Genomic DNA, 14,796 nt, shown 5'->3' on the forward strand with positions numbered 1-14,796 from the left:
CTAACTACCCTCACGAGTATAGCATGAGTGCTCTTTATTTATTCTATTACCACTGAAAAGGGATTGTGGTGAAGCAGCAAAAAAATCTCAGGAAACATAGTTCAGTGGCACTCAAAACATAAAACAAAACAAAAGTAAGCAGATACCTTTGTGTTTAAGAGGGGGATAAAGAAAAATTGAACAATTAGTACTATAGCTTGAATATATCTAGTCATCCCATTCCAAAAGGAAACAGAAAAGATGTAGAGTAGCAGGATAAGGATGTTCAGAAATAAAAATTGGCATCCTCTGGGAGGAAAACCATATGAATGAAGACCCATCAGCAAGCAAAGAGCTGGAAGAACTTTGTGCAATTATGAGTACTAACAGAGATAAAAAATTGGGGAACAACTGTTCATTTCTCAAAATAAAAACACCAGGAAGCACTAAGTGAAATTAACAGTAAAATAAAGCATTTTTCACAAACACATGATGAAATTACGGCATTTAGTGCCACAGGATGTCGTAGTATGGACAGTACAAACAGGTTCATATTGGGTATGAGTGAAGTAATGGACAATTGCCAGCTGACAGCTAATAAACGGGCTGTACTGGCTGCAACACCTGGTTCTGGTGGTTCTTAAGCTACTGATTACCATAAGCCATGAAAACACAGGCGGAAAGTCATCCTCTGTGCCTCCTGTGTCCTTTCCTAAGCATCTGCCCCGACTGCTACCTGACCTTTGGCAAGGCTATTCTTATCACATTAAGTAAACTGTTAGTTCTCCCAGTCACAAATGTTTCCCTTAAAGACCCAGCAGGAATGACTCAAAGTCACTTTAGATATTAACCCTTTGAAACACTTTGTGCTGCTTCTTTCTATACTCTGCCTACAGCCTTCCTATGCTGCTCCAAACTGACGGCAAAACAAATTCTACAAGAAAAATTTACACTGTAAAGTAAACTTTGAGAAGTTAATTGTCGATAACTCAAATAGCTGTCTTCAAGCTCTGAGGCCGGAGCAGCCCAGCCCTGCTGCCGGGGCAGTACAGCTTTTCTCCTGGGGCACTACGAATAGCCTGACTTCGCATTTATTGAGCTCAATTTGTTGCACGCTGTGCAACATCTCCAGACACCGCTGTTTCTGTCAGACACCCTCGAAACCCCTGCGGCGATCGCTGAGCCCTCTCCCTCTGTTAACCCTGCCAGCGGCAGCAGCAGCCCCCAGCCGGCACCCCCCAGGGTCTACTCTGTGCGGTGGCCTCTGAGGGGTCCGGCCGGGACCTGCCCTTCGTGGGGTTCCCGCCCCGGCGGGAAGCGGCTCTCCCTCCGGGCGCTTTCCCCGCCTCCTGCCGCCTCCGCTGGTGCGGCGGGGTGGCCAGGGGCAGCCTCGGCACCGGCAGTCACTCCGTCTCTCGCCTCGCAGGTCTCCGGAGCGGGCGGGGCGGGCTCTACTCGGAGCCGGGCGGGCGGGCGCCATGAAGCGCTCTCTGTTGCGGCTCTGCCAGTCGCGGGAGAAAGCGGCCGTGTCCAGCTCCTACCAGGGCGTCGTCTGCGAGGCGGATGCCGCCTCCGTCGCCTCGCAGGATGTCTTCAAGGTGCGTGCGGAGGGGCGCGGGGAGGGAGGCGGGTGTGAGGGGACAGTCTCGGGGAGCCGAGCTCCTGAGGCACCCAGGCAGCGTGGGACGAAGTGATGCGTAACACTGGGGCTCGTGTGAGGGCGCTGGGCCAGGGAGGGATGAAGGTGGAGGGTGTGAGAGGTGGGGCTCTGGAAGTAGCTGCGCAGGTTGTGTGCCAGACACCCTTTCCTCCAGGAGACCCTTTCCCCTCACTCATCAGTGGAGCATTGAGGGAAGAGCTGTGGGAGGCAGGCTGGGAGCCACCTTGGCCGTCGGGCATGAATACACAAGAGCTCTGGCGTTATGTGGAAGAGTCAGGACCAGGGGTAGCCAGAACACAGGAGGGGAGCAGGAAAAGGAGGATGTGGGTGGTGAGTGCAGATGGCTGCTATGGGGCTCACATCCCCCCTGGGTACAGCTCCCCAGAAAGAGCCCTTAGAGGATTGTCCAGAAGTCATGATGGGAATGAGTAGTCCATCTAGCAAAAACGTCCTGAAAGGAAAGTTTATAAGCACTGGAACTGTTATGAAGGAAAAGAGAACCAGCAGCAAAACCTGCAAATGAGAAATTGTTGCCAGGAAGGATATAACATCTTCCCTTTTCCATAGAGAACAGGACAAGAAGTGATGTATTTATATTGCAGGTAGGGTGACCTAGACCAAACATTAAGGAAACCTTTTTTAAGGGGAAGAATAATAAAGCAAAATAAGAGGGTGCTTATTGGATGGATGGCTTGGGTAACTTTGGTGATTTTTTAAAAGCAGACTAAACAAATTTGACAAAGTATGTGGATGGGTTTAAAGACCTATCAAGGTCTTTTTCAGTCTTGTTTAATGTTTGCTAGCTGTAGTCCTGAGCAGCACCTCTTGTCACTCCAGTGGATGATGTGCCGCTACAGAACTTTTCAGGTGAAAGGCAAAGAAGCTGTTGCTGTTTAAAATAGTTTGTTTTGCTGCTTTGGACCAACCAAAGTACTGGGAACACCTAACTGATTTCTTTCTTTCCTATTTTGTTAATGAAGCACTGCAATATTGGCTGAAAAATCTTATTTTTGTTTATAGAAATTATCAACGTGCCCTATTTCGGCCACATTGTGTCTTACATTGACAAAAAAATCCAATGTAAAGAGTGGTGAAATGTGGTCAAAATCAATAGATTTGGAATTTGCTACCATTAAAATTAAATTAGGAAGTTAGAAGGAGTGGAAGATAATAGGCTCTGAAATAAGTTTTTCTTAAGTAGCTTTTTGATGTGTATAAAATGTATAGGTATTTGTGTATGTAATTGACGTCTTATTTTTATGACAGTTGAGTCATCTTAAGTACCCTTTCCACAATGATATTGCCTGTTTTCTATTAGCTTTCTCTGACTGCACTTTTGAAGGAGATGCTACCCCTGTATTTGTCCCCAGTGTTCTAAATCTGTAACACATTTGTAGCATTTTTGACATTACTGAGTTCAACGGGACTATTAAACTGAAGGAAGTTAAACATGTGCTAAATGCATGAATGGACTGCTCCATAATGTGTGCTTGTTTGATGACGGCAAAAACTGTTGTGTCTTTGTCGTTCAGGGGAGCAAAGTTTTCCTTTTCTTTTGCAGATGAGGAGGGAACAGTGATTTTAGGGGATTTCCTTTTTTTTTTTACCCTTTTCTTGCTTACATATCTTTGAGAAGTTTTGCATTACTTTTGATACCTGTTTTTATCTTTTTTTTTCTTCCAATTTTGTTGAACATTTTTTCCTTTTTATTCCCTCTTAACTTTTTAATACTTGTTTTTAAATTCCTGCCCATTCTACTGCAGTCACTTTTTTTTCCATCACTTCTTTTCATATACAAGTATAGATCTTGAAACACTGACAAAAATATTCAGAGATCTTCATAAAGTAAGAATCAGCAGGCCTTCTATAGTTGGTTTAGGATGCAAAGCATGCTCCCCAGGGAGGTATTAGGGTATCAGTGGGCTGACCTGTCAGAGGGGGTTTTATTGTATTATACTGTGAAGTCTCGGGGTTGTTTCAGACTGAGATGATAGCCCATGGGATGCCCTTAGGATACTGCAGAAATTAAGAATTTAGTGGCTACTCTGACATAAAGAACAACAAAGAAACCCAGTGGCTGAACTTGACAGCCCACTAGTCTCTGTAGAAAAACCTAGACAAAGAATTTATCAAGATTATTAATTTTTCCTCTCTGTTGAATTGATTTGATGTGGTCATACCTGGAGAGAGTATAAAACAGTAAGTTATAAATTTGCTTGTTTGAGATTTATCATAGTGGAGGGAGAATCTTGAACTCTCTACAGAAGATAAAATTATGTATTCAAGATAATTTCAATCTTTTGTATATTTTGTGCTGTTTCTCATCTGCGCCAGGCTTTGCGGTCAATTAAATCAGTCTTGAGTTTCACTGTTGGTTCAGTGTGATCAGGATTTGTATACTTCTGTATGAAACTAAACACCTGGGAGAGAATTATAGCATTGTTAACATCTTGCCTGTTAGAAAAATGGAAAATTAGACTGTTTTTGTCCAATATAGGTTATTTCAGATGGAAGTGCCTGTAGGCTACGGAGCTTCATTAAGAAGAACCGTTCTGGGCTTACCAAAGTGGATGACTTAAATGCCACCCCACTGCATCACGCTGCAGAAGGAGGACAAATAGAATTAATGCAGTTGATCATAGATGATTCTTCCTGTGAAGGTAACACATGTTTTATGAACTGTTTTATTTAACAGAATAAAAAAGTTCAAAAATCAAAGTGTCAAACCAACTGAAGCAGAACTAAAATTAGGTGTTTCACCCCTCCCATCTCTCTAACCAGTACCATGTATTCAGCACAATATTTAATCCATTTAATACAACGCACTGTGTGATGTGCAATCTTTCACTTTTTCTCCTCAAAAAGATACAGTAATAGCACAGAGCTAAACCTCCATTGAAGACACTATTATTTTTATTTTCAGTGCAATTGGAACATTTGATGGTTTTGGCTTGGTTTTGTTTCTCTCCTTTGACCTAGTATTAAACGTGATGGATTCATCTGGAAATACCCCACTGCACTGGGCCACAAAGAAAAACCAGGTTGAAAGTGTTAGTTTGCTTCTGAGCAGAGGAGCCAATCCAAACATTCTCAACTCCAATATGATGGCACCTCTGCATATGGCTGTGCAGTCCCTGCATAATGAAATTGTTAAGGTAAGTCCAAAGTCCACGTAGACTTGATAAGTAGCTCAACACTGGCTGTGTGCAGACTTGAAGACCTTGTTTATATATGCTGTATCTCCTCATATGGTTTGTTTAGAAAGCAGGATGTGTAACATCTGATGCTTATTGAAATGTTTGTATCTTTAGCACAGCAAGTAAAAAGTAACTTACTGATTTATATAAATACTGATATTTGTGCTGTGATAGTAGTTGTTGTTATTTTATGAAGAATTCTTTTTAAGTTTTCCAATTTGTCTTTTTAATTAACCAAAGACAAGGAATTTTCTTTAAATAGGTTCTTTTAGCATCAGAATTTCATGTAGGCATGTGTCATTTCAAATATTTATGCTTTGATTTATTTACTTTTTTTTACAGTTGAGTAGGGAGTCATATACATATCAACATTTACTTGAAACTAGCATACTCTTTTAATGAAAACCAGATTAAAATTAGTCAGAAAACACAGTTCTTAAAAACATTTCAATAATCATTTGAATAATAGCAGAACTCAAGCTGCAATTAAAAAATCACAAAAATATTTTGTGAAGACATTACAAGGTGTCCATTTTGAACCTTCAAAAATAGCAACAGCATTGAGATTTTAAACAGTGTATCTTTATCATCATTTGTCCAAGTGCAATGAGAATATTTTTACTCCATATGCGGCATTTGGATAGAATTTTAGAATTTGTAAAGCTCTTGTATTTAATAAGCGAATACAACTTTAACACAACATCACTTGCTTTTCCCTTTAAAGTTGTATCTTTTTCTAGTTTGTTCAAACAAAAGGAAGAAAAACATATCCCTGTATTCAAGACTTAAAATCCTTTAGAGATTTTCAGTGCTAAAATATGTCACTGTCTTCACATCCTTTACAAAATCTGTATTTATTTTCAGTTAAGAAAATCTGAAATGACATTTTAAAAATAAGCTTTATATCAAGTTCTGGGTTTGGGTTATTTTAAGCTGTGCTTTTGACTGAATATGTACTCTCATTTTTCCCCGACTCTTTTCTTTATTCAGGTTAATTCTCCTTTGGTTTCTGTTGTTAAATGGACTGAGAGTGATTAAAATGTGCCAGTTCCTCCTGTACAGAAAAATTAATTGGAATTACTGAAAGACAGTTGAATAAATATGTAGGCAGAGGAATAAATATGTATGGTCATTATCATTTCCAGATCCTTTGGTTCTCAAAAAATGCTAGAAGCAGTCATAGAGGTACTTGGTGATGCTCCTAGCTTAGTAACAGCTGTTAACGTAGGGACTGAAGCAGGGTTCCTGTCTTCAAGTCCTGTCTCCCTTGATCTTATATAACTGTCCAATAGATGAATTAGGGAACAGCATCCACAACATCATTGCCACTTTCCAGAGAATACAGAATATTACAAGACATTATACCAAATGTGAGTTGAAAATCCCCACCTGCAATTTGCTACAGAAAAGATTTTCTCCCAGCATTGGGGAAATTGTTAAATAAAACTTTAAGAAACTCTGCATCTATATGCAGTGTTTAACATTGCTGCTGGTCTATCTGCTGTAAAGAATTTTACTTTGCTTTGTCTGTTCTCACCTGCATTTTTCACCTGTGGTTTTTTTCATTCCCCTGCATTTTGTCTCCCTTTTGTGTCTATGTGTTGTGGGCTGTTGCCATGAAAGAAAACAAACCCAAGTTGCAAGAGTGCTATGGGTGATAACAAAAATAATGAAGTAGGCATTTGTTGTTGTGTTTGGCTTATGTTTGGCTGAATGTTTTCTTAAACCTTTAGATTTTAGTCCAGCATAGCAGTACAGATGTTAATTTGGAAGGCGAAGCGGGGAACACACCTATAACTGTAGCATGTTACAAGGATAATCCTGAAGCACTGACACTCCTGGTAGGTATAACTATCCATCATTTTTTATTGTGAGTCTGTTTCCCTTGATGCAGTGTTACTCTGTTTCTGTGATCTGTCTGTTCAGTGGAGGAAGGTTAATCATGGACCTAGCAGGACACTAAGAAACTTTATTCTTTTAACAGCATATATATCTGAATATATATATCATAGAAATATATCTGAATGGCAAACTTAAGAAAAACTTAACTGATTTTGAAGGTCATGAGAACACAAAATGAATTACATATATATACAGATGTATGGATATAACATGCAAAAAGATGTTTGTATGTAAGCTTCACAATGTATATACAACATAAAAAAAAGGAGACAGCTACCCAGGAGAATATGTCTGTAATAATACGTTCATTAGTCAGAGTCTTCTGTATGTCATTAAGCTATATCCAAGAATTATTTTTCAGATTGAAAATGGAGGGAAAATATGTAAACCGAACAAAACAGGATGCATGCCTATCCATGCAGCTGCATTTTCAGGTGCAAAAACGTGTATGGAAATTCTCTTAAAAAAAGGTAAATTATGTTGCTCCCAAGCAGTCAGTAAGAGTCAGAATTTATTACCAATTTAGTAATTTAATTCTCAAAGAACTATGAAAACAAACACTTATAACTGTAATTAAACTTAGAAAAAGTTAATGCAATTATTCCTATGGGCTTGTGACTTTTGTAGCATTGCAGCAGCAGCTTAACTGCTTTCCTAAGTGCATGTCCATCCATTGTTTAACGATAGATGTGAAACGTTCATATCTTGAGGGAGAAGAATATTATTCTACAGTTAATGTGCTTTTTTTGAAAGCCTTTATCTTCTGTTATCTCATTCTTGCTTAAAAAAATTCATTTATTTTCATCTCTCAGGTGAAGAATTGGGTCACTCTGCTAAAACCCACATCAATTTTACCAATAATGGAAAGTGCAGTCCACTTCATTTGGCAGTTCAAAGTGGGGACCTTGAAATGATTAAAATGTGCATTGAATTTGGAGCCCAAATTGATCTAAAACAGGTAAAATCTGGAGTGGAGAAAAATATAATTTTGATAAAACCTAGGTATTTCTACATCTCTGAGTGGTATGAAAAAAAGATGAACACATAATTATTGATTGTTGTCTCCTTCAATACAAAACCTAGGGAGCAGCAAAGGAAAACAAGCCTGTGGTGCAGATCAGGCAAAATGCCAGGTTTCATTACACAGGTTGCATAGGATGTTGTGAGTATGAAAAGTTTTTATAGGTTCAAAGTGCATTTGGACAGATCCATAAAACAAAGGTCAATCCACAGCTACAAGCTCAGGTATGTTACAGCCCAACTAGAAGGAAGTGCAGCAGGAGGGCCAGGAGACCACCTTGGATGAATAAGAGCTGCTGAGGAAAATTTGAAGGAAAAAAGAGGATTATAAAAGGTGGAAGCAAGGACAGGCAGCCTGGGAAGAATACAGGGATGCTGTCCAGGAAGCTAGGGACCAGGTTACGAAAGCTAAGGCCCAGTTAGAATTAAACTTGGCTAGGGATGTGAAAGATAACAGGAAGGGATTCTGTAGGTACATAGTGAATAAAAGACAGACTAGGAACAATGTAAGCCCCCTCTGGAAGCTATCGGGAGAACTGGCTATCCTGGGTTTGGAGAAGGCTGAGGTTCTTAATGACTTCTTTGCTTCGGTCTTCACTGGCAAAGGCTCTGACCACACCACCCAAGTCTTGGAAGGCAGATGCAGGGACCGTGAGAATGACGACCTTGGGCCCACTGTACGAGAGGATCTGGTTCGAGACCATCTTAAGAACCTGAATATGCACAAGTCCATGGGACCTGATGAAATCCATCCGTGGGTCCTGAAGGAGCTGGCAAATGAAGTTGCTAAGTCACTGTCTATCATGTTTGAAAAATCATGGCAGTCGGGTGAAGTTCCCGACGAGTGGAAAAAGGGAAATATAACCCCCATTTTCAAGATGGGGAAAATGGATGACCTGGGGAATTACAGACCAGTCAGTCTCACCTCTGTGCCTGGCAAAATGTTGGAGCAGATTCTCCTGGAAGGCATGCTAAGGCACATGAAAATCAACAAGGTGCTTGGTGACAGCCAGCATGGCTTCACTAAGGGGAAATCCTGCCTGACCAATTTGGTGGCCTTCTGTGATGGGGCTACGGAACTGAGGAACAGGGGTAGAGGAGTTGATGTCATCTGCCTGGATTTGTGCAAAGTGTTCAACACTGTCCCACACAACATCCTTGTCTCTAAATTGGAGAGACATCGATTTGATGGATGGACCACTTGGTGGATAAAGAATTGGCTGGGTGGCCGCACACGAATAGTTGTGGTCAATGGCTCAATGTCCGGCTGGAGACCAGTAACGAGTGGCGTCCCTCAGGGATCGGTGTTGCCTTTTTCAACATCTTTGTTGCTGACATGGACAGTGGGATTGAGTGTGCCCTCCGCAAGTTTGCCGATGACACCAAGCTGTGCGGTTTGGTTGTTACGCTGGAGGGAAAGAATGCCATCCAGAGGGACCTTGACACGCTTGTGAGGTGGGCTGATGCCAACCTCATGAAGTTTAACCATGCCAAGTGCGAGGTCCTACACCTGGGTCAGAGCAATCCCAGGCACAGCTACAGGTTGGGCAGAGAAGAGATTCAGAGCAGCCCTGCGAAGAAGGACTTGGGGGTGTTGGTTGATGACAAACTTAACATGAGGCGGCTTCAGTGTGCACTCGCAGCCCAGAAAGCCAACCGTATCCTGGGCTGCATCAAAAGGAGCATGACCAGCAGATCAAAGGAGGTGATCCTGCCCCTCTACTCTCCTCTCATGAGACCTCACCTGGAGTATTGTGTGCAGTTCTGGTGTCCTCAACATAAAAAGGACATGGAACTGTTGGAACAAGTTGAGAAGGGCCACGAGGATGATCAGGGGACTGGAGCACCTCCTGTATGAAGATAGGCTGATAAAGTCGGGGCTGTTCAGCCTGGAGAAGAGAAGGCTGCTTGGAGACCTCATAGCAGCCTTCCAGTATCTGAAGAGGGCCTATAGGGGTGCTGGGGATGGACTATTCATTAGGGACTTTAGTGATAGGACAAGGGGTAACGGGTTCAAACTTTAACAGGGGAAGTTTAGGTTGGATATAAGGAAGAAATTCTTTAAGGGTGGTGGGGCACTGGAATGGGTTGCCCAGGGAAGTTGTGAATGCTCCCTCCCTGGTGGTGTTGGTCAGGCTGAACAGAGCCATAGGTAGCATGGTTTATTGTGAGGTGTCCCTGCCCATGGCAGAGGGGTTGGAACTAGATGATCTTAAGGTCCTTTCCAACCCTAACTATTCTATGATTCCATGATTCATACACAGACGGAGTCTGGAAGAGCACTCTGGAGAATGATACATACTTCTTCACAAACTCTTCTTTACTTTGCAGCTTCTATTATTCCTTCCCAGAAATGGGTTCCTCAGTCCGATTCTTTCTCTTCATTCTTGTTCATCCTCAGCCTTCGCCTGGCCTTTACAGTTTTTTCTTTGTAAGGAAGCACAAATTAATGATAATACTGCTGCTACTGTGATACTGTTGGTGTAATGGCCCGGATTTAGGATAAATAAAGATTTTGAAAATATCTATCATTAGTCAAATTGTTTTCAGGGCCAAAACAGATCATGACAGTGAAGATGGCTAAACATGGTTTTGCCTTCTCCTATTGGTTTGATTCTGTGAACACATAGATTTTGAGAAGATAATTTATGCTGCAGATTTTGTGATGGGTAAAACTGTTTTGAGAATGCTGATTCTACAATGCAGGCATTGTGGAAAACCCAGTTCCAATGCATTCACTTGAGATGTTGCTGTTGTAAAAAGGAGAAAGTCAAAACCCTCAGGCATGTATCAAAGGTAGTTTGTGCCATTTAGCTAATTGAAATCATGTTTTGGCAAATACAGTTCTAATAATTTATTGCTTAATTTTATGACTGTCTAGCTTTTAACAGTTTAATATCATATTAGACCAAGTTATTTTTAACCTGAAAAAAAAATATTTAAGAATGACTTCTAAGAAAGATACCATTTAAGGAAGTCATAAACATTTTAAAATAATACATTTTCTGTATTACATACATTTTTTTGATTATTAATTTGTACTGATCTACCTGTGCTTTGCTACAGTTTTCCTTTGTTTCATCTCTCATATTAAAGGTCATGGTGTGTGTGTTTATTAATTCAACTGCAAAAGATTGCTAGGAGTGTAATTAACTCAAATCTTAAAATCTTTTCAAAGTTCCACTACTTCAGTTACAGATTAAAGTTTCATTACTTGCATAGAAATTTAGGCATTTGGGAATTATGACTCCTGGGCTAGATCACTGGAGTGTTTAATAGATTGGAGGTTAGGTGTTTGGGATTTAAATATTTAAGTGTTTTTTTTATTTTCCCATTTACAGAATGAAAAATGCACAGCACTTCATTTTGCTGCCACTCAAGGAGCAACTGAGATTGTAAAGTTAATGATGTCATCCTATGCTGGTGAGGAATCCATTATTGATGCTGTGGATGGGAATAAGGAAACTCTGCTTCACAGGTAGGAGGCTACCAGTCTGCCAGATTTCACTATGAATTGTGACCCATGATATTATTAGTTATTCTCAGCATCCAATTATAAGTTACATAGTATACTTTGGAACATCCTCTCACACAGGGGATAGCTTTAGTACAATATGAAAGAGTCAGTAATTTGGTCAGAATCTTAAAGATTTTGGCGTTGATATCAAAATCAGAACAGTACAAGTTACTTGGGAACCATGTCAAGATATGGTCACTAACAGTTTGTATTAAAAATTTACTCCACTAAAATAGTAGGTGAACAAGTTAATGGAATTTTTAACAGCTTCTGAGGTAGTGGAGCAAGTGCCCTCATGTAATGGGGTTACATTCTCCAGAAAATAAAGAATAATATAAACAGTTTAAAAAAAAATATTTTTTTTTTATCCCCAATACATGACTATTATACTAGTAGTAGTCATAATCTGGTATATATATATATACATAGTCATATACCCTATGACTGTAAAGTTGCAGATGGCATTTGATTATGTAATAATCCTCTAGCCTTCTAGTTTTTCACAGTCCATTTGAAACCGGAGCACTAGCCTGTGGAGAAATGTCATCAGTCTTCTGTAGTGGAAAGGCACTTAGTTAAATGTGCTGACTACCAACTCTATGGAAGATAGTATATTTCCCCATCTATATATTTTTGCAAGAAAGATATGTCTCACTGCATTTAAGTGTAATAATTTTACAGTGTTATTCTGTGTGTTGTTTTACAATACGAAATGATTGGTATAAAGTCAGAGACAGTGGAGATGATTGTTCTTTGAACACAGTATAAGGTGGAATGATTTGAAGATAATTGAAGAAATTACATGGGGAGTGTGTTGTAAAGTTAAGGTAAGTTTTGGGTACAGTTGGAAATGCTACCGTGATGGAACTTGACTGAAGACAAAGTGATAACAGAATGCCGAAGAAAATTTTATAGACACAGCACTACTTAATAGATAATTGGCTGTCATATCCATGAAAATGATTGTCCTTGGAAAAAGCTTGAAAAAAAGAATGGCATTCTTTTAATCCCTGTGTCTGTGAAATGGGAAAAAAATTATCAAGAATAATCAGAAAGGTAGAAAGTCACCCAAATTTCTCAGAATATAACTAAATTGAATAGGAACATTAATTTGTTGAGAAGTGGGGGAGCAGTGCAGCATAGGCAGGACTTAATCCTTTCACAGACTTACTGTTATGTTTCCGCCTAAATATTTTATAAAATGACTTTGCTTTCTCTTCAGTCATCTTGGAATTTATTTTGAGTGTGTGAAGCATTCAGTATTTATGCCTGGCTGGTAGAGGTGTCTACTACAGATAATGGATGTATCTCTACTTGTTTGGAACCATGACATGATTTTAAAAATGCGTTTTTTGAGCAGTCAGTTCTAACTATAGTACACCCAGGGTTATTACCTCTTATAGTGCTAAGGGGACTATTGTCTTTGAGATACAGCACAGCCTTGGAAGTGTCCTTCTATGTTGCTTATTGAATCAAAATATTTAATAGAGATCTGACTTATAAAAAAAAATTTAGACTGCTTTAACTGAGCTGTGCTTCCTGCTTTGACCATTTTTTCCCTGTAATATATTATTCAGTGTCTTATTGTAGAATAAAATCTGAAAATTTTTTTAGTAAATAATTGTCACTACAATTTATATCAATATATTTTTGCATATTTTTTCAAGTAAACTTGCCCTCCACATTCAGAATACGTTTAGCCATTGCCATTTTAACCCCACTCTAGCATCATTACACAAAATGTATAGGAAGTTATTTTTGAAGACTGCGTCAGTGAAATGGATTGAGGCTGTAGATCTGCCTGGAACAAACTGAATCTGAAGTTTATGGAATTCCATATTGACATTGTGTGGTACGACAAAAGATCTGACATATGAAATGGCTGGATTTGTTAAAAAACTGGTAAAATACCTGTTGACTCACAGTGAGTTTTCATTGTATTAGCTGAACAGAACTTAGTTTAAAAATTAACTGCATGATAAAAACCAAATCAACTTACTAAAATGAATTAGTAGGTATCTCACGACCTTTTAGTTTGAAATGGATTTATTTGAAAATATTAGAAAATGCACAAATGGAGAAGAATGCTGCGTTTTGGCTGGAAACTTCATTGTCCCTTCTAATGTTACTGTCTTTTTGCATTTTTCCCTACAGGACAGCATTGTTTGATCATTATGAACTGGCAGAGTATCTGATTTCAATGGTAAATATTTACTCAATGAACATGTTTATAGAGATTATTGCTAGCTATTACTACAGGTCTGCATAGAGAAATTCATAAAGGAAAATATGTTCTCAGGTATAGGTTATTTAGATATATATAATTTCATAATGCATAATTGACAGTTGCAATACAGTGGTAGTTGTGGCTCCTTATTAATGTTCTACAGTTACAGAAGATTACAGAAGATTAAAACCTTCTATTGCCATTTTACTTATTCAGAAAGGTTTAATAAACATCTTTTATCACATATGACAATATGGTTTAGTCATCCTCACTTTTAGAATATGAAATGCGGAATATATGCTAAATATGAATTGAATTTCATCTGATTTTCCCAGCAAGAAATCCTTTCTTTAAGGTATGCAAAAAGATTAAAAGATTAATATGCAGAAAGATTTAAAGGTTGTCCTGGGATCATATAGCCATCTATTGAAGTTTGTGCATGATCTAGAAATAATTTTTACTCTGTGTAGTTTGGTTGTATTTCTCCACTGAATAATTATGTGGGAGAAAGAAGAAATGTAAACAGGAATGCTACTGGCTATGATCCAAGTGTCCATTTGTAGCAATTAAACTAAGACTCATAATCATTATATACCCCACTCTGCTAAGGAAATTTTCTGAAGTTATTAGACTTTCATTTTATTTATATTTAGGTATTTTTACTTTATTTCATAATAATTACATTAAGAGAAATTCTCTTCTACATACAGTTCTGTTTTTCTCAGAAGCTCCATTGTAGGGATTGTACTTAGTCAGAACTAGATATTATGCTTATTTTTAATTCAAATGTGAAATGGTGAGGTTTGATGGCTTAAACTTGTCTGACAAAACAACCTCTCTGAAGGTGTTATGAGAAATACAGGCACAAGCATAATGTATCACCTATGCTGTGGTGTACACGAGAGTGATAAAGAAAAGGTGGAGCAATGTTACTACTGAAAAGGAATAGCAAATTCCAGTTCAGAATGGCTTTCTGGTTTTAATAAAGAACAGCATTCATTTATTTTATACATTAAATACCCACTTTTCATGCACATGAGCTTTAAATGATTACTTCCTTTATCTTACCTTTGGTACTTGTCGTGTCTGAAAATAAAAGCCTTTGTAAACAGATACAGTGTTACATCTAGCTCTTCTAGACAGAAAAGATTATTTATGGTAAGCAGAATTGTCCAGGCACACTATGTATGCTATTTACGTTTAAATTACACCAATTTTTTTGTAAATTATAGGTCAGTGTGCTACACAAGAAAAAGCAGAGAATCAAACTCTACAGATAATATTTTGCAAAACC

At 38.8% G+C, this 14,796-nt stretch overlaps 1 protein-coding gene across 1 annotated transcript in view; it reads left to right on the forward strand.

Moving 5' to 3' along the window:
- Window positions 1–1,350: 1,350 nt before the first annotated feature.
- TRPA1 (transient receptor potential cation channel subfamily A member 1) overlaps window positions 1,351–14,796 on the forward strand; it is a 34,821-nt gene continuing 21,375 nt past the window's right edge. The window contains exons 1-8 of the mRNA XM_062633200.1: window positions 1,351–1,577; window positions 4,137–4,299; window positions 4,619–4,794; window positions 6,570–6,677; window positions 7,100–7,208; window positions 7,551–7,696; window positions 11,100–11,236; window positions 13,430–13,478. Coding sequence (XP_062489184.1) covers window positions 1,458–1,577; window positions 4,137–4,299; window positions 4,619–4,794; window positions 6,570–6,677; window positions 7,100–7,208; window positions 7,551–7,696; window positions 11,100–11,236; window positions 13,430–13,478 — 1,008 coding nt within the window. The 5' untranslated portion in view covers window positions 1,351–1,457. The remainder of the gene's footprint in view (window positions 1,578–4,136; window positions 4,300–4,618; window positions 4,795–6,569; window positions 6,678–7,099; window positions 7,209–7,550; window positions 7,697–11,099; window positions 11,237–13,429; window positions 13,479–14,796) is intronic.

The sequence above is a fragment of the Pezoporus occidentalis genome, unplaced genomic scaffold, assembly GCF_034315485.1.
Source record: "Pezoporus occidentalis ecotype Australia unplaced genomic scaffold, CSIRO_AGI_Poc_V1 ctg4, whole genome shotgun sequence".
Classification (NCBI taxonomy): Eukaryota; Metazoa; Chordata; class Aves; order Psittaciformes; family Psittacidae; genus Pezoporus; species Pezoporus occidentalis.